General features: G+C 39.3%; 1 protein-coding gene across 1 annotated transcript in view; it reads left to right on the top strand.

The window, feature by feature from the left end:
• The first annotated feature begins 1 nt into the window (after position 1).
• POLR2B (RNA polymerase II subunit B) overlaps positions 2–12,879 on the top strand; it is a 41,437-nt gene continuing 28,559 nt past the window's right edge. Inside the window, exons 1-5 of the mRNA XM_007075861.3 lie at positions 2–188; positions 6,398–6,470; positions 8,583–8,733; positions 12,271–12,383; positions 12,500–12,719. Of these exons, the coding sequence (XP_007075923.1) occupies positions 170–188; positions 6,398–6,470; positions 8,583–8,733; positions 12,271–12,383; positions 12,500–12,719 (576 nt within the window). The 5' untranslated portion in view covers positions 2–169. The remainder of the gene's footprint in view (positions 189–6,397; positions 6,471–8,582; positions 8,734–12,270; positions 12,384–12,499; positions 12,720–12,879) is intronic.

The raw sequence follows: 12,879 nt of genomic DNA, 5'->3' as shown, positions 1-12,879 counted from the left end.
AGGCGCAGATCTTACGTTGGCTTCTTTGTGGGTGGCCTCTGGCCTGAAAAGGAGAGCATTCTGGGAACGCCGGAGACGAAAATTACTTCGCCTCACGCTCGGGCGCCGGCGGCCGCTGCTCGGTTTTTTCGGATTTCTAGAGTTAGGAACTTGGAAACCCTTTGCCAATATGTATGACGCGGACGAGGGTAGGTATCTACTCAGAACACTCCGAGGCGACCCATCTAAGGAGGGAAAAGTGGGGAGCTGAATTAATTGAGAATTTGCGGCCTCCTCCCATTCGTCGCTTAAGTATTCCCGGTTATGCCCCCAAAATTCCCCAGGCCGGGTACAAAGCTGGGATTATGAAAGATGGAGGGTGCAGGGAACGTAGCATTGATGTCCCTGGTCAGGGGAGTCTTGTTCTCTCCTCTTTCTGCTCCTGGGTAAGTCTCATACGCCGCTTTTCCATATTGAAATGGCGCGCAGAACAGTAAGACAAATTCCGTTGTTTGTACTTTGAAGCAAAGGACTCCGTTTTTGATTTCCCCCAGGGCCACAGTGGATTTATTGAATAGTTGAATTTTTGAGTGTCAGCCTGTTCCAAGTATTGTGCTAGGCTCAGGAAATACAGCAGGGTAAAAGAATATAGCGTGTATGGAGGGTCGGGGAGGCGAGGAGGGGTTGGTCTCTTTTGAAATTCCTTCATACTGTCAAATGACTAAGTATATTGTCCTAAAAGATCTTTAAATTTCTTCTTCCCACAGGATGGTAGTTTTCAGGTGTTAGGTATTTTATTGAGTGGGATCAATATGTATTTTTTCTTTTCACATGTAGAATTCTTAGTCAAATCTAGTGTATTTTCATTATGTATTTTTAGTATTGTTATGATTTTAATGTTTGTTTATATTTGAGAGGGAGAGAGAGAGCACAAGCGCGGGAGGGGCAGAGAGAGGGAGACACAGAATCCCAAGCAGGTTCCAGGCTCTGAGTTGTCAGCACAGAGCCCCACGTGGTGCTGGAATCCACGGACTGGGAGACCATGACCTGCTCAGAGTCCTACCACTAACTGAGCCAGCCACCCAGGTGCCCCTCATTATGTATTTTTAAAGTTCAGTCTCCCATTTTTCACAGCTTCTATTTCAGACTTCACTTTTTTTTCGACTCCCACTCCTGTGGCCACCTCTCATGTTTCTCTTTATTTCCGCAGCCACTTCATGGAGAAAAAGAAGAGCATAAACTCTACTGTTTAAACTTCTCTATCTCAGATCTTGAGCCTACAAATTTATAAATATCATTAGATTTCTTCTAGCTCAGAAAAAAATTTGAAGTTTTTTTAGTTTGACATTTTGCATAATGTATTCTCATCACTCACAAGGTAGAACATATAAAAATATTAAAGGGTAAGGTCTTAACTCTTGTCCACGATCTAATGTGAGTCCCTTCCACAGTAGGTAATCTCTGTTCTTAGATTCTCTCTTCAGAGAGCTTTATGCATACTAAAGCAAATATAAATGGGATTCTGTTGTCTACCCTTTTACAGACAAAAGGTAACACTCATACTTTTCTGCATTTTTTGAGATATATATATCTCAGTAAATACATATATTTTATATATAATATATGTTTTGTATATATGGGATATTCTCATGAGCATCCTCAGATTTTTTCACACCTTCCTGGTTTGTGTGGGTATACCGTAAGTAGTGTTTTATTGATGGGTATTTGGGTCATATCCGGTCTTTTTCTGGTTCAAGTAGTGCTGTTGTGAATTATCTTGCACTCGTCATTTTGTCCAGTGCAAGTATGTTGTTCGGAGAAATTCCTAGATACAGAATTGTCAGCTTGAATAATACACATGTTTAACATTTTGTTAGCTGGTGCCAAGTAACCACTATAGTGATTGTACTAGTTTATATTCTCATTAGCAATGTATAATAACCCTGTGGAAAGAAAGTTAAAGGTATTTCATTTATCAAGTCTGCTCCAGCATTGAGTCTACATCCCATTTCTGCTTGTGCCCTTTGATATCTTTATTAGATAATGCCTTCATCAGTTTTTAGACACTCCTTTTCACCTGGCTTCTTTTTCTATATGAAATACTAGATCTCTTGATCTCAAGAAAACGTTTTTCTGTTCATCCTTAAACTCTTTGTTTACTTTTCTTCTAATATTTTGCCTTTCTCCTTTCATTCACAGCCAGTCTTCTTAAAAAAAAAGTTTCCAATTCCCATTTTTCAAATTCTCAACCTGTTATAATCTAATTGTGCTCAAGCCACTACATTAGAACAACTCTTAGTTAGAATGTCAGTGACTTCTCAAGTGATAAATCAGAGGGATTTTTTTTTTTTTTTTAAAGATTATCCAAACCCAGGGTGCCTGGGTGGTTCAGTTGGTGGAGTGTCCAACTCTTGATTTTGGCTCAGGTCATGATCCCAGGGTTGTGGAATTGAGCCTTGCATCGGGCTCTATGCTGAGCATGGAGCCTGCCTAGGATTTCTGTCTCTCAAAAATAAAAATAAAGGGGGCGCCTGGGTGGCTCAGTCGGTTAAGCGTCCGACTTCGGCTCAGGTCATGATCTCACGGTCCGTGAGTTCGAGCCCCGCGTTGGGCTCTGTGCTGACAGCTCAGAGCCTGGAGCCCGTTTCAGATTCTGTGTCTCCCTCTCTCTCTGCCTTGTCTCTCTCTGTCTCAAAAATAAATAAACGTTAAAAAATAAAAATAAAAATAAAAACATTTTAAACCTTAAACTCCGTTGTGGTATTTAACATCCTTGACATCCTCCTGGAAACTCACTCCTTCCTTCTGCCACATCTCTCAATTCTTCCTACCTATCTGACTTTCCTTCTCATTCTCTTATACTATTCATATTCTCTCTGGAGGATTTCATCTATTTTCCATGGCTTCAGTTACCATTTATTTGTGGATGACTTTGAATTTATATTTCCAGTCCATATGTTTTGGATATGTAATGCCAGTGGACAAATTCACTTGGATGTGCCCCTGGCTTCTCAAATTTGTCACTGCCCAAACATCTGTTTTCTTTATCTGTCTTCCTAATCTGCTTTGTCCTGTGTTCTCCATCTCCATGAGTGGTATTACCCTCTTCTGTTGTTGAAGCCAGAAGCCTGGGCATCATTCTTGATTCCTCTCTTCTGTCCCTATTATCTAATGAGCCACCAAGCCCTGAGAGTTCTGCCTCCTAAATATGTCAAATCTGGCCATTTCTCTGTTCACTCTGCCACAATTTCTAGTTCAGGCCACCACCATCTCTTGCCTAGATTACTTCTCCAGATTCTCAAATGGTTTTGGTGCTCCAGTTTTCTTGCCTTTCCAATTCACTCTCCATACTGTGGCCATAGTGATCTTTCAGAAATGCAATCTGATCTAGCCACACCTTTGTTAAAATCTTAGAATGGTTCTCTATTGGTAAAAAACAGTCTCTTTTACCACTCCAACTTCACACTCCATCCTTCAGCTACATTGGCCTTCTTTCATTCCTTGAATATCTTTCATTTTGGAGTCTTTCACGAAAATTGTTTTCCGTTTGAGATATTACTATCTCTACTCCTCCCGTCTCACCCCTTTTCTTTTGCCTGGTTTACTCCTGTTTATTCTTATGTGAGATTGCTGCTCAGCTCAGCTTTTGGGAAGTCTACCCTAACCTCCTTAGGTCTTGGTTAGGACTGTCCATATCACTTTGTTCTTCCTGTTAATTGAGTTCATCTTGTTTGTATCCCCCACAGTAGGTGATAATCTGAGGATACAGCTGAAGATTTACTATATCTCTGGGATACAGTAAATACATTCAGTAAATATTTGATGAGCAGGTGAATGAGTAAATGAGTCTCATTCATGGATTCATTTCTTTTCACATGACTCTAATAGGGGTATTCCTTAATTTCCCCCCTTCAGTCTTCTCTACATAAGCTTTCCATATTCTACTGGAATAATTATCACCTGTTTGTAATATTAATACAATTATCACCTTATTAATTATCACTTATTAATAATTATCACCTGTTTGTAATTTAGAACTCTTATTTGAGCTTTATGTTTATATCCAGTTGTTTACTACAAGTATTTAAAGGGATAAATGATCTACAAGTATACCTAAAGCTGACCTCCTTATTTCTCCCCCTTTCCCACCTTTTTATTTGCTTCTCTGTGGCTGTGATGTTAGCCTCTAATCTTTCATCAAAGCTGGGTATCTCTGAGCTATTTTAGATACCTTTGTCTTACCCCTCCCACCATGTATAGGGGTCAGTCCAGTCCATTGAAGAAGCATTTATCACATAATTTATTTTGAATATATGTGTTAATTTTATTTTATTTTTTAATTAAAAAATTTTTTTATTTATTTTTGAGACAGAGACAGAGCATGAGCAGGGGAGGGGCAGAGAGAGAAGGATACACAGAATCCGAAGCAGGCTCCAGGCTCTGAGCTGTCAGCACAGAGACTGATGCAGGGCTTGAACTCATGGACTGTGAGATCATGACCTGAGCTGAAATCAGACACTTAACCAACTGAGCCACCCAGGCGCCCCATGTGTGTTAATTTTAAAATAGAAAATTCTTAAGTTTTGCAGACTGCATATATGTCAGAATATAAAAATCCAGCACTTTTTTTTTCTTTTTCTTTTTCTGAGAGTGGGTGGTGGAGGGGCAGAGGGAGGGAGAGTGAGAGAGAAAGAGCCTAAGCAGGCTCTATGCCCAGTGAGGTTTGGGGCGGGCGGGGGGGGGGAGGGCTTGATCTGAGTACCATGAGATCATGACCTGAACTGAAATCAAGAGTCACACTTAACCAGACTGAGCCACCCAGGCGTCCCTCACATACTAATTAAAAAAATTTTTTTTTAATGTTTTATTTGTTTTTGAAGGAGAGAGAGACAGAGTGTGAGTCGGGGAGGGGCAGAGAGAAAGACACACACAGAATCCATCCAAAGCAGGCTCCAGGCTCTGAGCTGTCAGCACAGAGCCTGACACAGGCCTTGAACTCAAACTGCAAGATCATGACCTGAGCTGAAGTTGGATGTTCAACTGACTGAGCCATCCAGGCACCCCCATTTACCTTCTTACATAAGAAGATGAGACTAATATCAGAGGACCAGTGCACTCTGATTTTTCAAATGTCCTATTGTTCATATTACTATTGCTGCATAACCTAATATTTGGCTGCTTGAAAACTAATTTAGTGTGTTCATGGATTCAGTGGGTCAGGAATTTGGACAGAGCATGGTAGGAATGACATGTTTGCTCCATGATGTCAGTGGTTCAGTGCAAAGAAAGGCTGAGTGTTGACAGTTGTGGGCTGTATGATCTAGAGTGTTTATTCACATTTCTAGAAGGACTCAAGGACCAGGATTGCTGACCGAACCATCTATAAGTGTTCTCTCCGTATGGTTTGGGCTTCCTCACATTAAACAAGCCTTAGAGTAGTAGAACTTAATTAACGGACACTCAAAGCTCCAGAAACATGTGTTTCAGCAAACAGGGTGGAGCTGTGTTGCCTTTTCTTACATAGCTTTTAAAGTCATGTAGTGTGGTTTTAGTTGCATTATCTTAGTTTTGGCACTGTCAAAAACCCTTCAGATTTAAGGGGAGGAAACATAAACCCTGTATCTTGATGCTAGGCATATCAAGATGACATTATAAAAGACCATGTGAAATGGAAGATACAGTTGTGGCCATCTTCAGAAAATACAGTCTGTCACACCTTTACATGTATGAAATGCTGTTGTAATAGACCATTGTACCTTAAGGTATTGCCCAGCTATTGGAACACTTCTCTGGCTTTACTCCCCTACCCTAATCTGTCCCTCCAGTCTCTGAGGAGCTTATTTTTTTTTAATGTTTATTTATTTTGAGAGAGTACCCAAGTGCATGTGAGCAGGGGTGGGGGGTGGGCAGAGAGAGAGGGAAAGAGAATCCCAAGCAGGCTCTGTGCTGTCAGCACTGAGCCCAACTTGGGGAATGATCTCATGACCACGAGATCATGCCCTGAGTGGAAACCAAGAGTCAGATGCCTTAACTGACTGAGTCACCCAGGTGCCCCTCTGAGGAGCTTATTGACTAGAGGACTACATGCTTGCTCCTAGTTATTATTACAGTTAGCTATTCATGAGAATTACATGGACTTTCTAGAGAAGATGGAATATTAAACAAATTCACACAACTTACACTGAACCTTTGTAATTGTAGCCTCTGTATATTGGGAGAATACCTATGTGACGTAGACCTTTGTATATGTAGATGTATACCTATGTATATTATACGTTAGTAATAACTCGATTAATTGAGATTTTTGAAGAAGGGTAAAAGGATTGTTTTTTATTTAGCAGAGAGTAAATGTGTTTCTGCTACTTCAAACCATAAGAGTGAGATACGCACATGAATACAATATTTTTGGTTTTTGCAGATATGCAATATGATGAGGATGATGATGAAATCACCCCAGACTTGTGGCAAGAAGCATGCTGGATTGTAATCAGGTAACTTTTTAGACTAAACTAAGCCTTAAGAGGCACAATAAACTATAAAAGGATTTCCTGCTTATTCTGTTCTTGAAAATTAGATGTTTTATATGTATATGCTCCATGAGAGCTGGTTTTTCTATGTATTTAACTTGAACCTTTAAAGTATTTTAAGACTTAAAAAGTTACATGAAGAATTTATGTATACATTTCGCTTAGATTCCCTAGATGTTAACTTTATACAATTGCTTTGTGTTTTTTTCCCTCTCTCTACATATTTTTTCCCTGAGACATTTGAGAGTCTGTTGCAGACCTAAACATATTCTTTTACATACTTATAATATAAGTTCTCAAAATCAGGAAATTGATACTAATACAATAATTTAATCTACAAATCTTATCCAAATTTTGCTGGTTGTCTCACTAATGTTGTTTATAGCAAAATAAATTTTTTTCTGATCCTGGATCCAACCTAGGATTACATATTATGTTTAGCTTTCATGACTTTTTTGTCTCTTATAATTTAGAACCGTCAATAAGCCTTTCTTTCTCTCTCTCTTTTTTTTTTTTTTAACTTTGGCATTTTGGAATGCCAGTTACTTTTTAGAATGCCCCTCAGTTTGGGTTTGTCTGATGTTTCCTTAGATTCAGATGATGACATTTGGCAGCAGTGATGTTCTCTTTGCAGTCCTTCAGGAGGCATGTGATGCCTATTTTTTCCATTTCTGGTGTTAATTTGATTCCTTAGTTTTCTTATTATTTTAAATGGATAAAGAGTTATGTTAGGTTGTATTTTAACCCAAATTTCCATCGAATTCTAAATGCAATTAAGATGTAATAAAACTCAGAAGCCTTAACAATAGGTAAGAAAAGTAACTTTTCATTTTTTAATGTTTATTCTTTTGTTTATTTATTGAAGTTTGTTTATTTATTTATTTATTTATTTATTTATATTGAAAGAGAGTGAGCGAGAGGCAGAAAGAGAAGGAGAGAATCCCAAGCAGGCTCTGCACTGCCAGTGCAGAGCCAATGTGGGGCTTTGAACTATGAACCATGAGATCATGACCTGAGCCAAAACCAAGAGTCAGACATTTAACAGACTGAGCTACCCAGATGCCCCTAGTGTTTGTTTATTTTGGAGAGAGAGAGACAGGAGAGAGAATGAATCAGAGGATCTGAAGTAGCCTCTTTGCTGATAGCAGAAAGCCTGATGCAGGGCTCCAACTCACAACATGACCTGAGCTGAAGTCAGATGCTTAACCAACTGAGCCACCCAGGCACCCCAAGAAAAGTAACTTTTTTTTTCTTTTAATATTTATTTTTGAGAGAGAGAGAAAGAGAGAGAGAGAGAGAGACAGGGTCAGGATGTGAATGGAGGAGGGGCAGAGAGAGAGGGAGGCACAGAATCTGAAGCAGGTTCCAGGCTCTGAGCTGTCAGCATAGAGTCTGATGCGGTGCTTGAACTCATGAACTGTGAGATCATGACCTGAGCCAAAGTCAGACGCTTAACCAACTGAACCACCCAGGTGCCCTGAACCTTGTTTTGTTAAAAATGTATTGAGATTTGGGGATATAAGTGTATATTTTTACAATTAAACATGGCTATAAAAACTTTGTTTTGAGATATTGGTATCTTCTGTGATATTTGAGTATTAAAACACCAAGAGGCATCTTGCTAAGAAAAAATAACTAGGTAGATACTCTGTGAGTGTGCACAGGGAGAGGGAGAGAATCTTAAGCAGGCTGCATGTCCAGTGTGGAGCTGGATATAGGGCTTGATCTCACAACTGTGAGATCATGACCTGGGCTGAAATCAAGGGTCAGACACTTAATATTAAGTCACCCAGGTGCCCTTTAAAGACATTTGTAATTAGGGTCTCCTTATAGTTCTTATATTATGGTTTAATTATTTTACCCATAAGTCTTATTTTCCTAAACTTAAGTTCTACAAAGAAAGTGTTCCTAGTCTCATCCCTTTTTTGGATACCTCATAGTATCTGGTATAATGATGGACATAAGGTGGTTGGTATTTAATGATTATTTGTTGGATTTAATTATAATGAAAATGAGGAAGTATGCTAGAAAACGTCACTGAGTTGTAACTGGTTTTAAACCCAAATATTTTCCCAGTTCCTATTTTGATGAGAAAGGCTTGGTCAGACAGCAGCTGGATTCTTTTGATGAGTTTATTCAGATGTCTGTTCAAAGAATTGTGGAAGATGCCCCACCTATAGACCTACAAGCTGAAGCTCAGCATGCTAGTGGAGAAGTTGAAGAACCGGTAAGATGGTTATTCTAATAAAGTAACATATGTAAAACAAAAGTATTGATTTGAAATTTCAGTCCTTCTGTCAGCTGGCTTAAAGGTTTAAAAAAAATGGTAGGTGTTTTTAGCAGGGTACTTATAGCATTTTTAAGAAGCTCTTGATTTATTCTTCCTAATGGAGAGATGCATTTTGCAAGTAGTCCAAAACTAATCTTTATTCAGATAGTAGAGATTTAATAACTGGGGAGAGGGAACTTAGAAATATAATGAATTACCAAGAGAAACAAGCCACAAATAGTTAAGCCCCCCTTTTTTCTTTTACAGTAAGGAATCATAAAATGTATTTGAAGGACTTTTCCCCTTTTTATTATTATTTTTTAAAGTTTATTTATTTTGAGAGAGTGTGAGAGCACACGAGTGGGGGAGGGGCAGAGAGAGAGGGGTGGAGAGAGTTCCAAGCATGCTCCCGGCTGTCAGCGCTGAGCCTGACTCAGTTTTCGATTTCAGGAACCATGAGATCATGACAGCCAAAATCAAGAGGCGGACGCTTAATCAACTGTGCCACCTGGCACCCCTCTTTATTTTTTTTGTAAGAAACACATTATTATAATTATATAAGAGATTATAAAGGGAAATGACCCAAACATACCAGCTGTTTTAGTTTTTCTAAGTTTCCTAGAGTCTTTGTTTACACATATATGTGTTTTTAGCATTGTTAAAATCATAGGAAGAGTCTGATTTTATAATCTGGTTTTACATGAGTGATTGTGAAGAAGTATGTAGTCCAAAATAATGGCTGTCCCTAGTTTTTGAGAAGAGAGGTAGCACTGTGGGCTTTGAGAGCAATGGGGAAACTGAAAAACAAAGTGAGTCAGGGAGAGCCCCAGTTCAGTCCTTCTTTTATATCTAACCAGTTCAGTCTTTCTTTTTTGTAGCTAACTAAGCTTCTTTTTTTTTAATGTTTTTTATTTTATTTTTGAGAGAGTGAGACAAAGCACTAGCAGGAGAGGGGCAGAGAGAGAGGGAGACACAGGATCTGAAGCAGGATTCACTCTCTGAGCTGTCTGAACAGAGCCTGATGCAGGGCTTGAACTCATGGACTGTGAGATCATGACCTGTGTTGAAGTCAGACGTTCAACTGACTGAGCCACCCAGGAACCCCTCTGTAGTTAAGCTTCTGAGGGTTGATCTGTTCTTCTCATTCTAACTGGAGACACTGCATAGACTTGCTGTTAAGAACAAAAATAATTGACTCTTTTGGCACTGTACTGGAAAAATGGGTATACATTTTTTTTTTTTTTTAATACTTACGGCATTTTCTCTTCTTGGCATTTGCAAAACGAGAGATAACAATAAACATAACAGATTCAGAGTGCCAGTACCATTGAGGTCTATTGGAGGAAGAGATTTCTTTCTTTCTTTTTTTTTTAACATCTATTTATTTTTGAGAGACAGAGAGAGATAGAGCACAAGCAGGGGAGGAGCAGAGAGAGAGGGAGACACAGAATCTGAAGCAGGCCCCAGGCTCTGAGCTGTCAGCACAGAGCCCAATGCGGGGCTCGAACTCACAGACCGTGAGATCATAACCTGAGCTGAAGTCAGCTGCTTAACCAACTGCACCACCTGGGCACCCCTGGAGGAGGAGATTTCTGAAGGGTATCAGAACTCAGTGGAAATTAAGTTGAAATTAAGCTGAAATTAAGCTGACTGTGACGGAGGGGTAGGACTTGTCTTAGTAGAGAAAAAAGATACTTAGGGGCTTCAGCAAGAAAATAAACTTGGTGTTATTTGGCTTTGGGATAGAATGACCACAGCAGTCAGTATATGATTTTTGGCTTGATCTATTTTGTTTTAGTGGCTTGATCTGTTTTTGATAAGTGTTAGTAGAAGATAAAATAGAACGAGATTGTCAGGCTTTGGATGTCATTGGAAATTATTGAAAGATTGTCACAGTATTTGCATAAAGCATTATTTTAGAAAGGTTACTTTGGAAATGGTGTTTAGTTGTAGTGGGAAGAGGCTGAAGACAGGTAGAAATCTTTGAATAGCGTAGGTTTAAGATAATAATGTTCTAGATTAGGATAGTGGTAGAAATAAGGAGCAGAGGGGAGGGTTCTCTCTGGTTCGTGATCACCACCAGTTCTCCTTGCCCTTTACTCCAGTTTGGGAATCTTGGGTGTTAATAATTTACTGTTAATGGTCTGCTTAGTCCCACTGTCTACCTTTCTGAGATTTGGTTTGGAGAGAAATCCACACTATTGGTGTATCTCTGGAAAGTTCTTATGGATCTTGTTTTATTGGGGGAGCAAATAGATATTAATTGGAAAGTTTTTTTTTTTCCCTACAGGGTTGGAAGTTCTCAGTACCCCCCCCCCCCGCTTTTTTAAAAAAATATTTGCTTGGGGCACCTGGGTGGCTCAGTCGGTTGAGCGCCGACTTCGGCTCAGGTCACGATCTCACGGTCCGTGAGTTCGAGCCCCGCATCGGTCCCCTGTGCTGACAGCTCAGAGCCCGGAGCCTGTTTCAGATTCTGTGTCTCCCTCTCTCTGACCCTCCCCCATTCATTCTCTGTCTCTCTCTGTCTCAAAAATGAATAAAAACGTTAAAAAAAAAAAAATGAAAAAAAAATTTGCTTATTTATTTTTGAGAGAGAGAGAGTGTGTGCGAGCAGGGGAGGGGCAGAGAGAGAGGAAGAGAGAATGTGAAGCAGGCTGCGCACGGTCAGCGTAGAGCCTGATGTAGGGCTCGAACTCATGAACCATGAAATCATGACCTGAGCTGAAGTCAGACCCTTAACCAACTAAGCCACCGAGGTGCCTGGAAGTTGTCAGTCCTTTTTATAGAGTAAGTAGGGGGACACCTGGATGGCTCAGTCGGTTAAGCATCCAACTCTTGATTTTTTTCTCAGGTCTTGAGCTCACGGTTTGTGGGTTTGAGCTCCGCCTTGGGCTCTACTCCAACATTGCGGAGCCTGCTTGGGATTCTCTCCCTGTTTCTCTGCCTCTCCCCTGCTCATGCTCTCTCAAAATAAATAAAGAATAATTAGAATTTTTTGTATATTTAATTGAAGTTAGGCTTTGTGTGTGTGTGTGTGTGTGTGTGTGTGTGTGTGTGTGTGTGTGTGTGTGTTCTGTCGATTAGATTAGCATGGTCCTAATTGTCTGAATATCTTTTTGTTTTTTGTTTTTTGGTAACTTTGTACTTCTGACCTTAACCAAGGAGAGTGCACATGAAACTACATAGATCATTAACACAAATCCTTCAACTGTTTAATGTAAACACAGAGCACATGAGATATGTGCATAGTCTTTATTTACTTGGGATATTTTAAGTTGCTTTGTCTTTTGCCTTAAGAAAGCAATTAAGTATAAAACTTGACATCTATGGAATGTGGATGTTGGCTTTGGAGAGTCCTCATGTCAGTAAAGTGGGTTAATTTCAGCAGTTCCTAGAGCTGTTTCTACTCAAGATGTTAGTGTTGATTAAATTGGAATCATTAAAACTTTAATGGACAAAAATTACCCTTCTTCATGTTTTTTGGTTTCATTTTAGCCAAGATATTTGCTGAAGTTTGAACAAATTTACCTCTCCAAGCCTACCCATTGGGAAAGAGATGGTGCTCCTTCACCAATGATGCCAAACGAGGCCAGATTAAGAAATCTCACGTAAGAATTTTTCCAGTAGCTGATATTGAAATACCATTCAGAAAATGTAATTTTAACCAGTTGAGTGATTTAGTAAACATCTTGCTGTTACTTGTGATCTACTTTTGTTTTTAAAGGTATTCTGCTCCCCTTTATGTTGACATAACCAAAACTGTCATTAAAGAAGGTGAAGAACAACTTCAAACTCAGCATCAGAAAACTTTTATAGGAAAAATTCCGATTATGTTGCGTTCAACTTACTGCCTGTTGAATGGCTTAACAGATCGTGATCTTTGTGAGTTAAATGAATGCCCCTTGGATCCAGGTGGATATTTCATTATTAATGGGTCAGAAAAGGTATAGTAAGCATTATTTAAAGAAAATTATAAAATCATAATAAAGATTTAAATTATGAAAGTTGAAATTAAAAAGCTTGTATACAGAATAACCTGGAAGTTTTAAGATGCAGATTTTTTATTCTTCTTTCTACTTCAAGGACCTGTGGGTTTTATGGTGT

This window comes from Panthera tigris, chromosome B1, assembly GCF_018350195.1.
Source record: "Panthera tigris isolate Pti1 chromosome B1, P.tigris_Pti1_mat1.1, whole genome shotgun sequence".
Classification (NCBI taxonomy): domain Eukaryota; kingdom Metazoa; phylum Chordata; class Mammalia; order Carnivora; family Felidae; genus Panthera; species Panthera tigris.
Note: the sequence above shows the minus strand (reverse complement) of the source record. Positions and strands in the feature narration are given on the sequence as shown.